The 13,881-nt window shown below is 43.6% G+C and overlaps 1 protein-coding gene across 9 annotated transcripts in view; it reads right to left on the reverse strand.

Moving 5' to 3' along the window:
• Window positions 1–10,090: 10,090 nt before the first annotated feature.
• KLHL18 (kelch like family member 18) overlaps window positions 10,091–13,881 on the reverse strand; it is a 53,825-nt gene continuing 50,034 nt past the window's right edge. For all 9 annotated transcript variants that reach the window (XM_007126080.4, XM_055079370.1, XM_007126079.4 and 6 more), the window contains one exon: window positions 10,091–13,343. In XM_007126080.4, the coding sequence (XP_007126142.2) occupies window positions 12,957–13,343 (387 nt within the window). In that variant the 3' untranslated portion in view covers window positions 10,091–12,956. The remainder of the gene's footprint in view (window positions 13,344–13,881) is intronic.

Raw genomic sequence — 13,881 nt, forward strand, 5'->3', positions numbered from 1 at the left:
CTGAACCGGGGCACGATCCTGCGTCCCCTGCATCGGCAGGCGGACTCCCAACCACTGTGCCACCAGGGAAGCCCTAAAATAAATCTTTTTAAAAAAGAAATAGAAATATGAATAGACCAATTAATTATCAGCAGTGAAATTGAATAATAAGAATAAAAAAAAACCTCCCAACAAACAAAAGTCCAAGACCAGATGACTTCATAGGTGAATTCTACAAAACATTAAAAAAAAAAATTTGGCTGCACCGTGCAGCATGCAGGATCTTAGTTCCCCAACCAGGGGTCAAACCTGGGCCCTGGCAGTGAAAGCGCCAAGTCCTAACCACTGGACCACCAGGAATTCCCTACCAAACATTTACAGAAGAGTTAACACCTATTCTTCTCAAACTATTCCAAAAAATTAAAGAATGATTCTGAACTCATTCTAAAAAGCCTGATGCCAGAACCAAACAAAGACATCACAAAAAAAGAAAATTACAGGCCAATATCACTGATGAACATTGATGCGAAAATCCTCAATAAAATATTAGCAAACAGAACCCAACAATAAAATATCATACATCATGATCAAGTGGGACATATCCCATGGATTCAAAGATGATTCAATATCAACAAATCAATCAATATGATACACAACACTAATAAACTGAAAAAAAATCATATGATCATCTCAATAGATGCAGAAAAAGCTTTTGACAAGTTCAACATCCATTTATGATTAAAAAAACTCAGGGGTTTGGGATTAGCAGATGCAAACTATTAATATATAGGGTAGATAAACAACAAGATCCTACTGTATAGCACAGGGAACTGTAATTAATATCCTGTGATAAACCATAATGGAAAAGAATATATATGTATATAACTGAATTGCTTTGCTGTACAGCATAAATTAACACAACATTGTAAATCAACTCTACTTCAATAAAATTAAAAAGAAAAAAGAAAAAACCTCTCAACAAAGTGGGTATAGAGGGAATATACCTCAACATAATAAAGGCTGTATATGACAGACCTACAGGCAACATCATATTCAATGTTGAAAGTCTGAAAACATTTCCTCCAAGATCAGGAACAAGACAAGGATGCCCACTCTTGCCATTTTTATTCAATATAGTGCTGGAGGGAAGGAGGGAGGAAGAGAGAGAGGGAGGGAGGGAGAGAGGGAGGGAGGGAGGAAGGAAGGGAGGAAGGGAGGAAGGGAGGAAGGGAGGAAGGAATGGAGAGGGGTAGGGAAGGAAGGAATGGAGAGGGGTGGGAAGGAAGGAGGGAGGCAGGAAAAAGAAAAGAAAAGAAAAACGAAAGAGGAAGGAAGGAAGGGAGGGAGGGAGGAAGAAAAGGAATCCAAATTGGAAAGGAAGAAGTGAAACTGTATGCAGATGACAACATTTTCTGTACTTCATATAGAAAATCCTGAAGATGCCACCAAAAAACTATTAGAACTAATAACTGATTTCAGTAAAGTACAGGGTACAGAATTAATATACAGTAATCTGTTGCATTTCTATACACTAACAGTGAACTATCAGAAAAAGAAGTTAAGAAAACAATCCCATTTACAACTGCATCAAAAATAATATTATACCATGCTCATGGATTAGAAGAATTAATATTGTTAAAATGAACATACCCAAGGCAATCTACAGAGTCAATGCAATCCCTATCAAAATCCCTATCAAAGGGCGTTTTTCACAGAACTAGAACAAATGATTCTAAAATTTGTATGGAAACACAAAGGACCCCAAATAGCCAAAACAATCTTGAGAAAGAAGAATAAAGCTGAAGGTATCACACGCCCTCATTTCGAACTATACTACAGAGCTACAGTAATCAAAACTGTATGGTACTGGCATAAAAACAGACATATAGATCAATGGAACAGAACAGAGATCCCAGAAATGAACCCACACTTATTTGGTCAATTAATCTATAACAAAAGAGGCAAGAATATACAATGGGGAAAAGACAGCTTCTTCAATAAATGGTGTTGGGAAAACTGGACAGCTACCTGCAAAACAACTGAACTACACAACTTTCCACACCATATACAAAAATAAACTCAAAATGGATTAAATACTTAAATGGAAGACTTGAAACCATAAAACTCCTAGAAGAAAACATAGGCAGTAAGTTCTAAACTGGCAGTTCAATTCAGTGGGGAAAGGGTGGATTTTTTAGTAAATGAGGCAGGCCTAACTGGTTCACCATCTGGAGGAAAAAATACAGTATCTGCTAAAAATTCTAGGTGGATTAAAGACTCACGTGTAAAAAAATAAAACAATAACATCTTTCAAGAAAACCCAATGGCCAACATATGAAAACAAAGAAACAACCAGCTGAGAAATGACTGAATAAATGATGGGACATATACACCCTGGAACATGACACAGCCTTTAAAAATGGATTAGAGCTTCAGCAGAAGGTGTGGGGAAAAGAAGGCTCCAAAAATTATGTACAATGGAATCCATCTTCTGTAAAACAGAAACGCCCAAATATGGACCTGCAGATACATATAGATGCTTTATATTGGTGTAGCGAAAATAGAGAAGAAAATACCCCAGGGTATTAACGTGGGTTATTGTAGGGGAGGTACTGATACAAGAAGTAGGAGAATGAAGGGTGGAGTCAGCAAAAAAGGAAAAGAAAAAAGTGGGAGCTGCACTTTAGCAAGGATGACTGTGAGGCACACTTCTGCATTTATATGAAATAGGAGGGGTATGTATGAGGTGAGCAAATGCATAAAGGAATTAAACATTTCAAAACCGTGATAATCTTGAAGCCCATGTAACATCGAGGAAAGTGTTTGTGTCAAAAGACAAAAGCAGGATTCTGAAGTTAACCCACATGGAGGACACACCTGACTCCAGCAAAGGAGCTGCTAAGCTGGGGTTGTCCCCACGTGATGGAGACCACAATGCCCTTGGAGTCCACAGGTTGCCTTACCATCTCGGCCTGAACTGCACCCCAGGATCTGGAGCCCCAGAGGAGACAGCAGACCTTGGGGACTCAGAAGCCACAGTGGAAAATCAGTGTCTGACTGTTTTTTTTTCTTTTTTAATAGCTTTATTGAGCTTTAATTGACATACAATAACTTGCACATATTCAAAGTATACATTTTGGTAAGGCTGACATAGTATACATCTGTGAAACCATAACCACAGACAGTGCACATATCCACCATCCCCCAAAGTTTCCTCACACTCCTTTATATCCCCTGACTCCTCCCCAATACCCTCCTCACCAATCCTGCTGTCCTCAGGCAACCTGTGATCTACTTTCTGTTGCTAAAGATTAGTTTGCATTTTCCAGAGTTTTATATGTTGAAATCCTAACCTCTAAAGTAAGGAGGGGAGGGCGTTTGGGAGGTGATTAGGTCATGAGGTCATAGCTGGGATCAGTGTCCTTATAAAAGAGACTACGGAGAGCTCCCTTGCCATGGCCATCGTGTGAGGACACACAGCAAAAAGACAGCTGTTTGTGAACCAGGAAGCGGGACCTCACTAGACAGTGAATCTGCTGGTCCCTTGATCTTGGACTTCCCATCCTCCAGAACTGTGATAAATAAATTTCTGTTGTTTATAAGCCACCTAGTCTTTGGTATTTTGTTACAGAAGCCTGAACAGACCAAGACAGAGCATACAGCATATACCCCTTTTTTGCCTGGCTCTTTCACTAAGCATCATTATTTTGAGATTCATTCATGTTGTATCAATACATCAGTCATTCCTTTTATTGCCAAGTATGGATGTATCACCATTTGTTATCTGTTTTATCTATTTTCTCTACCACTTACTGAGTGGCCTTGAGTAGGTCTCCTCCCCACTCAGCCTTTATTTGCACATCTATAAAATGGGGATATCCCTGCTATCTTTTCAACCAGGCTATTGGGAGGATCTGACAAGACTTGATATGCAATGCTCTATAAAGAACCAAGAAGGGACTTCCCTGGTGGCACAGTGGTTGGGAATCCGCCTGCCAGTGTCGGGGACACGGGTTCGAGCCCTGGTCCGGGAGGATCCCCCGTGCCACGGAGCAACTAAGTCCGTGCACCACAACTACTGAGCCTGCACTCTAGAGCCTGCGAGCCACAACTACTGAAGTCCGCGCGCCTACAGCCCGTGCTCCGCAACAAGAGAAGCCCCCACTTGCCGCGACTAGAGAAAGCCCGCGCACAGCAACAAAGACCCAATGCAGTCAAAAACAAATAAATTTTTAAGAAAAAGAACCAAGGAGAGCTCTGTTTGGGATGGGGGGGCCACACATCTTACCTGCTAAGGCAACTGTGTCAGAACTTCCCCCCAAACCATCCCAAGAAGAGAACAGGCCCTGAAGCCCTGGAGAGCCACTGGAGGGGTATGAACAGGAGAGTGACACAATTTTGGTTTACAACTTTACAATTTCACTCTGGCTGCTCTGCTGCCTATAGACTGCAGAGTGCACAAGGGTGGAAGTGGGGGCACAAGGGTGGAAGCAGGGACACCACTTAGGAGGCCACTGTAGTGATCCAGACTCTAAGGGATATGCTGACGGTGTGGACTAGGATGGAAGCAGAGGATAGAATTGGATTGGAAATACAGTCAACAGAACTAGGTCATGGTTTAGCTGATGGAGATGATGATGATGAGTAACTTTCATCCCTTCCCCTCTCTGAAACCCAGCACTGGGTTCCTGACTAAACCACTGGGAAGATGAGAGATACACTATGAGGATGGGGAAAACTAAGGGCTGACCAGGTTTGAGCTTCCACTTTGGACATGGTCATACTGGGACATATCCAAGTGCATATGTCAATCTGTGCTAGCCCAGAGATAAGACTCCAGATGCCTTCCTCACATATGGGAAAGGGCAGTATCAGCTAGGGAGAGCTCACTCTGAGCTCTGAGGCCTCTTTATATTTGGAAGTTAGAAAGAGGTGGAAGTGGGCAGTACCAGAGTGGAGAGAAGAGATGATCATGATCTCTGAGACAAGAAGAGGTGAGCATCTCCAGACAAGGGAGAGGGAAAGTGAGGGGCTTGTAAGGGCACAGACCAGGCCCATTCTGGTAATATCAATCTCTGTTAATGGGGCAAGAATATCCCTAACCACAAGAATCCAACCTTCTAAGAGAAGTGGGTACCCACCCTCAGGAGGCTCCCAGGCAAGTGAAAAAATTGAATTAGAAATTTAAAATCATCCTTCAAATAACAGGCCCAGATGGCTTCACTGGTGAATTGTATCAAATATTTTAAAAAATAATACTAATTCTTCACAAACTCCTAGAGAAATAAGTAGGAAACACTTCACTCATTCTATAAGGCCAGTATCAAAGGCCAAAGACATCACAAGAAAAGAGAACTATAGGAAATAGCTCTAGTGAACACAGATGCAAAAACTACTTTTAAAAAATCAGCAAACCATCCAGCAACATACAAAGGATTACACACCATTACTAAGTGAGATTTATCCCAGGAATTCAACGTTGGGTCAACACCTTGAAAATCAGTTAGTATCATATACATATTAACAGCTTAAAGGACAAAAACCACATGATGATCTCAATAGGTGCAGGAAAAGCATTTGATAAAACCTAACACCCATTCATGACAAAAACTTCTTCAACTTGAAAAAAGACTTTTAAAAAATCCACAGCCTAACATATTTAATGGTGAAGGACTAAATGTTTAATGTTTTCCTCCCTCAGACTGAGAACAAGGCAAGAATGTCCACTTGTGCAACTTCTACACAACATTGTACTGGAGGTTCTTTTTTTTTGGCCAGGCCACGCAGCTTTCAGGATCTCAGTTCCCCACCTAGGGATTGAACCTGGGCCACGGCAGGTCCTAACCACTAGGTCACCAGGGAACTCCCTGTACTGGAGATTCTAGCCAGTGCAACAAAGCAGGAAAAAAGTAAAGGCTTCTAGATTGGAAAGAAAAAAGTTAAACTGTCTTTATTCACAGATGACATATCATGCGTGTAGAAAATCCCAAGGAATACACATATACAATTTTTGTTTTTAAAAGATAAAATCTAGTAGGGAGTTCCCTGGGAGTCTAGTGGTTAGGTTTCGGCACTTTCACTGCTATGGCCCGGGTTCAATCCCTGGTTGGGGGACATCACTCAAGCCACGTGGCGTAGCCAAAAAAAAAAAAGAAAAGAAAAACTAATAGATAAGTTTAGCAAGGTCACAGGATATAAGATCAATATACAAAAAAACAACGGTATTTCTATATACTGGCACCAAAAAACCCCCCAAATTAAAATTAAGCAAGCACTTCCATCCACAACAGCATAAAAACAAAAATACTTAGGATCAATTTAACAGAAGGAAGTACAACACTCATACAACAAAAATGGCAAAATATTGCTAAGAGAAATAGAAGAAGATCTAAACAAATGACATTCCATGTTCATGGATTAGAAGACTTTGTATTGTCAGTATGGTAATTCTCCCCAAATGAACTATAAATTCAACACAATATCTATTACAAACCCAGAAAACTTTGTGTAGAAGTTGACAAGCTGACCTATAAAAGTTATATGGGAATGCAAAGTACCTAAAATATTCAACAGAATTTTTAAAAAGAACAAAGTTGGACAACTTTCATTATCTAATTTGAAGACTTACTTTAAAGCTGGAAAACTCAGTACCATACTATCAGTGTGGTATTGGCTCATGGACAGGCACAGAGATCAATGAAACAGAATTGAGAGTCTAGAAGTAGAAGTAAACACTTATATTTATGGTTAACTGATTTCAACAAAGGTACCAAAGCAATTCAATGGAGGAAGAGATAGTCTTTACAACAAATGTGCTGGGACAAATGGATATCCACGCACAAAAAAAGATGAATTTTAAAATTAACTCAAATGGATTATACACCTACACAAGAGCTAAAATTATAAAACTTCTAGAAGAATTTCTTCACGACCTTGGGTTGGGCAAAAGCTGTTAAGATACGACACCAAAAAAGCACAATCCATAAAAGAAATAACTGATAAAACTAAACTTAAATCAAAATTTAAAACTTCTACAGCATTATTAAGACACTATTAGGAAAATAAAAAGACAAGCCACAGACTGGGAGAAAATATTTGCAAATCATTTATCTGATAAAGAATTTGTATCCAGAATATGTGAAGAATTCTTTAACTCAATAAGACATATGACCCAATTTAAAAATGGGGAAGTTTTCAGTAGATATTTTACTACAGATAGGCAAATGGCTAACAAGAACATGAAAAGATGCTCAAAAACCATTAGTTGTTAGAGAAATGCAAACTGTCAGTTTCTTAAAAGGTTAAACATAAACTTACCGTACGTATGACCCAGCAATTCCACTCCTAGGAATATATTCGAGGAATGAAAATATATGTCACACAAAAGATTGTACATAATAGCAGTACTAGTCATAAAAGCCCTAAACTGGAAACAATCTAAATATTCATCAACTGGTGAAAAAAATGTATAAACAAAATGTGGTATATCCATACAGTGGAATACTGTTCAGGAACAATAAAATAAAAAGAACAAACTACTGATACATTCTATGACATGAATGAATTTCAAAAACATTATTCTAAGGAAAGCCAGAGACAGAAGACCACATATTGTATGATTCCATTTATATGAAACATCTAGAACAGGGAAATCTATAGAGACAGAAAGCAAAATAGTGGTTGCCCAAGGACAAGGGTGAGAATGGGGACTGTGTATGGGCACGAGGAAACTTTATGGGTTGATGAAAATAGTATAAAATGGGGTAGTGGTAATGGTTGCACAACTCTGCACATTTACTACAAACTACTGAACTGCACTTACAATGAGTGAATGTTAAGGTATGTACATTATACCTCAATGAAATTGTAAAAAAAAACAAAACAAAAAAAACAAAACAGTGATGCAAAACAAAGGGAAACTAGGAAGCATGATTAGGTGAACTTTGAATCTGGCTATACCTGACCTCAAGTTCGTCAAGAAACATAATGGTTGTGTCTCTTCCATGTGTCTGGTGTTGGTACACAACAGTGGAGACTCTTAAGGAGCTCACCATCTAGTGGGTGAGACAAGCAAACAGGCCACTGCCCTGCTGGGATACAGTCAGGGACAAGCATGGAGGAGAAGTACCAGGCTGACCAGAGATGCCAGACCACAGCAGCCTTCTATGTCATGCTAGGTAGTTTGGGTTTTTATCCTGAACTGCAAATCTAGAAAAAGAGAATTAAATAGGGAACTGAGCTCCGTTAGAGGAAAACATTTGTGTATCAATAGAGATGAAATAGGAAACAGTAAACCTGGGATAATTTCTTTAAGAACTGTGAGATTCCCTTGCCATTTTTCCATTGGGTAATGTTATGTTATTGTGAGCAGCAGTAAAAACCAGTACTGTTGATCTTTGGGGTGAAGAGGAGTGGGCTCTGCTGCTAGTTGGCAAAGCAGAGGAGTTCAAAGAACAACAACAACAAAGAAATGGAAAGTCAAGCAGATGAGTCTAGCTAAAGTTCACTGGTCCACTCTCTACCCATGAGCTCTTTGGTTCTGAGCAAAGGGGTGTAGGTTACATGCAAAGGGCTGTTAATACTTTAGAGGCATTTGACCTTTCTCCCACAGTAGAGACCACAGATAACCTGGTTTCCTGTTTCAACACAAAGGTACCTGTTTCCATAATCCAAACAGTGTTCTTCTCTTTCTCTCGCTGCTCAGTCTGCTTCTCGAAGGCCATCACAGTACTGGGCAGCAGACCTCCACACTCGGGGCATGGAGGCTGGATGGATCAGCTGCTCCAGAGGACGAAGACACTGCTTTCCTCAGGTGAACTGGACTGTGAATGTGGAGATCTAGTCTCAATTCTTGACGATACTACCACTTAGTTGATGAATCAGGTCGGTTACTCAGCCCTTCTGAGACAATTTATGTTAAAATGAGCTATGTCACCTATTGCACAGAGGTTACTGAGAGGACCAAGTGAGAATCAACAGTGTTTATATGTGAAACGTGCTGGGGGGGAGGTGTATGTGGGAGTGACATACCCTTCCAAAAACTTTTTTAAAAAGTTACAACCCAGGGCTTCCCTGGTGGCGCAGGGGATAAGAATCTGCCTGCCAATGCAGGGGACACGGGTTTGATCCCTGGTCTGGGAAGATCCCACATGCCGCGGAGCAACTAAGCCCGTGAGCCACAACTACTGAGCCTGCACTCTAGAGCCCGCGTGCCACAACTACTGAAGCCCGCGCGCCTACAGCCCATGCTCCACAAGAGAAGCCACCGCAATGAGAAGCCCGTGCACTGCAACGAAGAGTAGCCCCCGCTCGCCGCAACTAGAGAAAGGCCACATGCAGCGACAAAGACCCAACACAGCCACCAAAAAAAAAAGAAAAAGAAAGAAAAAAAAGTTGTCATCCAAGAGTACAACCATTACCCACTGGATGAGGCTGACCATAAGCTGACTTTTGGAAAAGTGTGAATGAAGAGTTTCCTAAAATCCACCACCACAGTAACCAGGATGCAATCTCAGGAAGGGAAATCTGGAATGTGGCTCTATCTGGGAAAGAGGAAACTAAACACTGGAGTCCGGTTCTCACACCGGGATGAGCATACCAACCATGGTGGAAACTTGCCTGCACAAGGGCCTGAGCTGCACCCCAGCCCTAGGGAATTGGTCTCTGGGGAGGGTTCTACAAGTCAATCTGTGGTTTAAAAAATTTCCAGTGACTTTTATGTGCACCAAAGCTAAGCTCCTCTGGCTTGGAGGTATAAAAAAGGAGCTGGGGGTTTTGGCTCCAGGCGGTCACAGGCAGTCACATTCCACTTAGGAACTCTAGGAGTTTTACGGCAGGGAGTGAAGAAAAGGGGAAATCCAAGAGAAGTGGTGATCCGGACAGGAGCACATATGCAATACGCTCATGAAGTCTTTTGCATATATTTTTCATCAGAACCCATTCTTATAAAATACACACATCTCTCCAAAGACTACTTTTGCCATGCTGCTGGGCTTTTTCCTTATTTTCACAGAAATATTTTCACTTTGTCCAATATTTTTTCACTGAATTATGATAAAAATATGATTTACCTCTAATTTAAAAAATAAAATCAGGAAAGGGCAAGAAGATATTAGGAGTGTACTCTTTATTTCTCTTTGGTTTCTTAACACAAAAGACATGCGTTCTATAAATAAAAGGAATTAAGATTTTTCTGGGAAACAATAAATTGGGGGGAGGGGGAATCAGAATTCCTACCTACTCACATCTCTGTGGCCAAGTCAAAAGGCTGGACTTCAGCTCCCATCCTGGCTTTGCTCTCGGATGAAACCCAGAAGAGAAGGCTCCTTGTGTTATCTAAGGGGAAATACCCTAGGACAGCGAATGCCCCAGTCCTCTGCTTGGAGCTGGGCTGGACCCCAAGGTTCACTGTCCACAGTATCTGCCCTATACCCTTTTCACAATATCTATGGGTGGCATCTCTTCTTTTCATGGTTTTACTGGAAAGCCTCCAATACCAAAGGGTCAGACCAGCCACCTGTAAACAGTCATCACCATCAGACTGAGGAACCAACTGTGGAGAGTGTGAAAATGTTAGTGTTTGCTCACTTGTGCTCAGAGCCCAGATCAAGGCACTGGCTTCACCTTACTTGGAAACACTGACCCCAGGTGGAGCATTGTAACTTCTACACCAGGAGGTGGGAGTAGATGTAGGAAGGCTATCACAAGAGCAGCAGATCATGGGAAAATGATCTCTCAACCCCAATGGCAAAATCTGGGTCAGCATCCTAAGGACCTGGTGAGGCCCACTGGCTGATTCTTAACACATTCACAACCCAGGTTTGTCAGCGCTGTTGCAAATTCACAAAAGAAAGGGGCTTATAATAAGAAGACAAGCACTGATAACTCCTCTCTAATAGGAAACACAGACCCCACCGTCCTTCCAAGTCCACCTCTAACAGGAGAACCGACAGGGAGCGAGAAATGCCAGAGCTCTACCACGAGCCCAGGCTAAACTATATCAGATTGTTAAGTCTTTTAAAATAAAAACATCATTTTCAAGTGCTTTTAGCAGAGGCCCAGCTCCTAAGTGGCAGGTAACAAAGGTACTTCCCTCTGGAAACATGGCGATTGCACACACTGGTAAACCTCACAGTCCCAGGGTAGGAGAGACGTCTCAGGTGTCACATTGTGCCTTTCTGAACAGGCTTCCAGGACACCCAGGCAGGCAGCGATGGGCAGGAGACCAACCAAGTAGAGATTGGGACCCTGAGACCCAATCTTGCATTGGAAATGTATCCTCTTTTAGTCTCTACTGGAAGAATTTTAGAAAACCAAATTTTGGCAGCAGCAGTTGAAGGACAGCTCCACTGCCCAGTGCACTGGTAAGAGAAGAGTCCTCCTGTTGGGGTCCCACTGTGCAGCATCAAGGTCCCATCCAGGGAGGAGGAAGGAGGAGCACGGAGTCTCTTCAAGAGGTCATTAGCTAAGATCATAGGAAGAAATATAAAATCTGTTCTTTGCAGCAGTAAGAGATTCTTTCGGCTTTTAGTTCTTTATGTCATAAAGCCAGCTTTGCTAGAATATAAAGGTCCATCTTGCTGGTCAGTCTGCCAAGGGCTGGAGGGGAGACCAGACCCCTGGAATTGGCGAGTGGATGGAGGAGCAGCGGACTGGCAGGGTAGATAAGCTTACTGGACCAAGCCAGCCATGGCTGGAGGAAGGACCAAGTCTCTGGTTAGGTTCTAGAGGTACAAATGGTCAATGTACCTCAGAAGCATCACGATGAAGAAAACTATCCAAGAATGATAGATGGGCAAATGAGAATCTGGCCAGACCTGCTGTTTCCTGCTGGTCAAATAAGGAAGGAATGAAAGTGGGGTGGGAATCTGCAATGAGTGCCATGGTGGCAGTGGGAGATAACCACAGGGGCATCTGGAGCCTCTAGCGACAAGGTGGGAGCTCCCACCTAGAAGAGAGGCAATAATTTAGCCAACTCGCTAAGCCTACGATTAAAAAAGTCCTCTGATAGTGGGTGTGAAGACAAACCCCACGAGCACCTTGCTACAGGACTGGTCGAGTGCGCACTGATTCTGGACACGCAGGGGCTCAGAGGGAACCCCGAGTGCCATGCGAGGCCTTAGGACCCTGGGATCCGAATGTGGGAGCGGATACCATCCTTTTCACGTCAGGTGGTTTTCCATTTAAACACATATTTGCCTCTAGTATCTTTTATGTTTTCTTCTTGAAAAAAAATGTTCACTTAAAAAAATTATTTTTTCTTTTCAGTTTCTTTCAAGTGTTTCTTTCACTTTCCTTCAGTTTCTTTCAAGTATCTTTTATCCTCTCCCTCTGTTTCTCCTGAACAAGATGAAAAAGACCTCACTGAAATCCCAAAATTAGACACAGGAAAAGCTTCTGTTCTTCCTGATTACTCAGCAATGCAGACAAAATTCTCGGTGCACTCGGATGGAAGGAGGAGGTGCGTGTGTGCAACCAGCACTGCCGTGGCTGCAGCCTCGCAGTGAGGACAACCCAGCCTGTGTCCCTCCTCTCCCACCCACACCCCACAGTTTCCAACACGCTTGGCCACTGAAGCCACCCCATCGCAAACTGGCCACAACACAGCTGGCGAGCAGTAGGCAAGGAGTGTCAGATGGAAGACACTCTGCAGATGGGCGACCCACAGAGCTGTGGCAGGTGGGAGCTGGGCTTGGATGGAGCCTGTGGACATGTGGACCAGCAAAGCAGTCCTGTGTCACCAGCTGCGGGACACGGAGGGGCTTCTGTCCCACGCTGTGCATCTTGATGACCTAGGCCTGAAGGTCACAAGGGCTGCACAGGGAGGGAGGACTTAAGCACCTGGAAAAACTGTACCTCTGGCGAGCTCACGTTTTACCCTGTCTTCTGGTCCACCACCTCTTCCGGGGGGGACTATCCCTGGAAGGAAGTGCCTGTGTTTGTACCAGATCCCTACCCACCACATCCCACCCTTCGCCTTAGATGGTGAGGAGAGGGATGCAGCCCACACCAACCCCTCCCTCGTGACATGCCATGGGGGCCATAAACGTCCAGCGGTCCGTGTCTGGGTCGTACATCTCCACCGAGCTCAGGTTCGACTGTCCATCGTAGCCCCCCACGGCGTAGAGCCGCCCACAGCTGGCCACCAGGGAGACCCGGCTCCGGCGTGTGTGCATGGGGACTATCAGGCACCACTGGTCCGCCACAGAGCTGTACACCTCGGCGATGCTGAGGAAGCCTGAGCCGTCGTAGCCCCCGCACACAAACATCTTGCTTCCCAGGGAGGCAGCTCCGTGCCGGCAGCGCTTGTTGAGCATGCCGGCCGCCGGGTGCCAGGTGGCTGTGTGGTGGTTGTAGTGCTCCACCTGCAGCGGGGAGAGAGGTGCAGGTTCGGGACAGTCAAAGCCAAAGCTTGGTCACCGGTGGCCCACCTGGCATCAGGCCCCAGGGGGAGGCCTGGGGACAAGGAGCTCTGCCAGTGTGTGCTCTGCCCCTGAAGCCCAGTTTCCTCAGCTGCGTACCTGCTCGTGGGCTTATAGGGCCAGGCGAGCGAGAGATGGCCTAACCTGACCAGTTCTGTTTACACCTGAGGAAACAAATCAAGAAGTTGCCCAGGATGCACTGCTATGTAGTGACAGAGCCGGGATGAGAGCAGGGTCTCCTGAGATCCGTGCACAGTGTGTTCCCTCACAGCACTGACTGACTTTGGAGTGACCAGTAAGTGGCTCTCGAGATTTTTTTAAAAGAATAAATGTAATTTCAAACAAATTATCCAGAAGAAGGCAACTATTTGAAAATTCACCCTCTGTATGCGACTGGGCTTACTTTGGGCAGGAATTTCACCGGGTCTCACGCAGCATCCGCTGGGGAACTGAACAGGGTGGGGGTGGGGGTGGTATGGCC

The sequence above is a fragment of the Physeter macrocephalus genome, chromosome 18 (assembly GCF_002837175.3).
Source record: "Physeter macrocephalus isolate SW-GA chromosome 18, ASM283717v5, whole genome shotgun sequence".
In the NCBI taxonomy this organism is placed as follows: Eukaryota; Metazoa; Chordata; class Mammalia; order Artiodactyla; family Physeteridae; genus Physeter; species Physeter macrocephalus.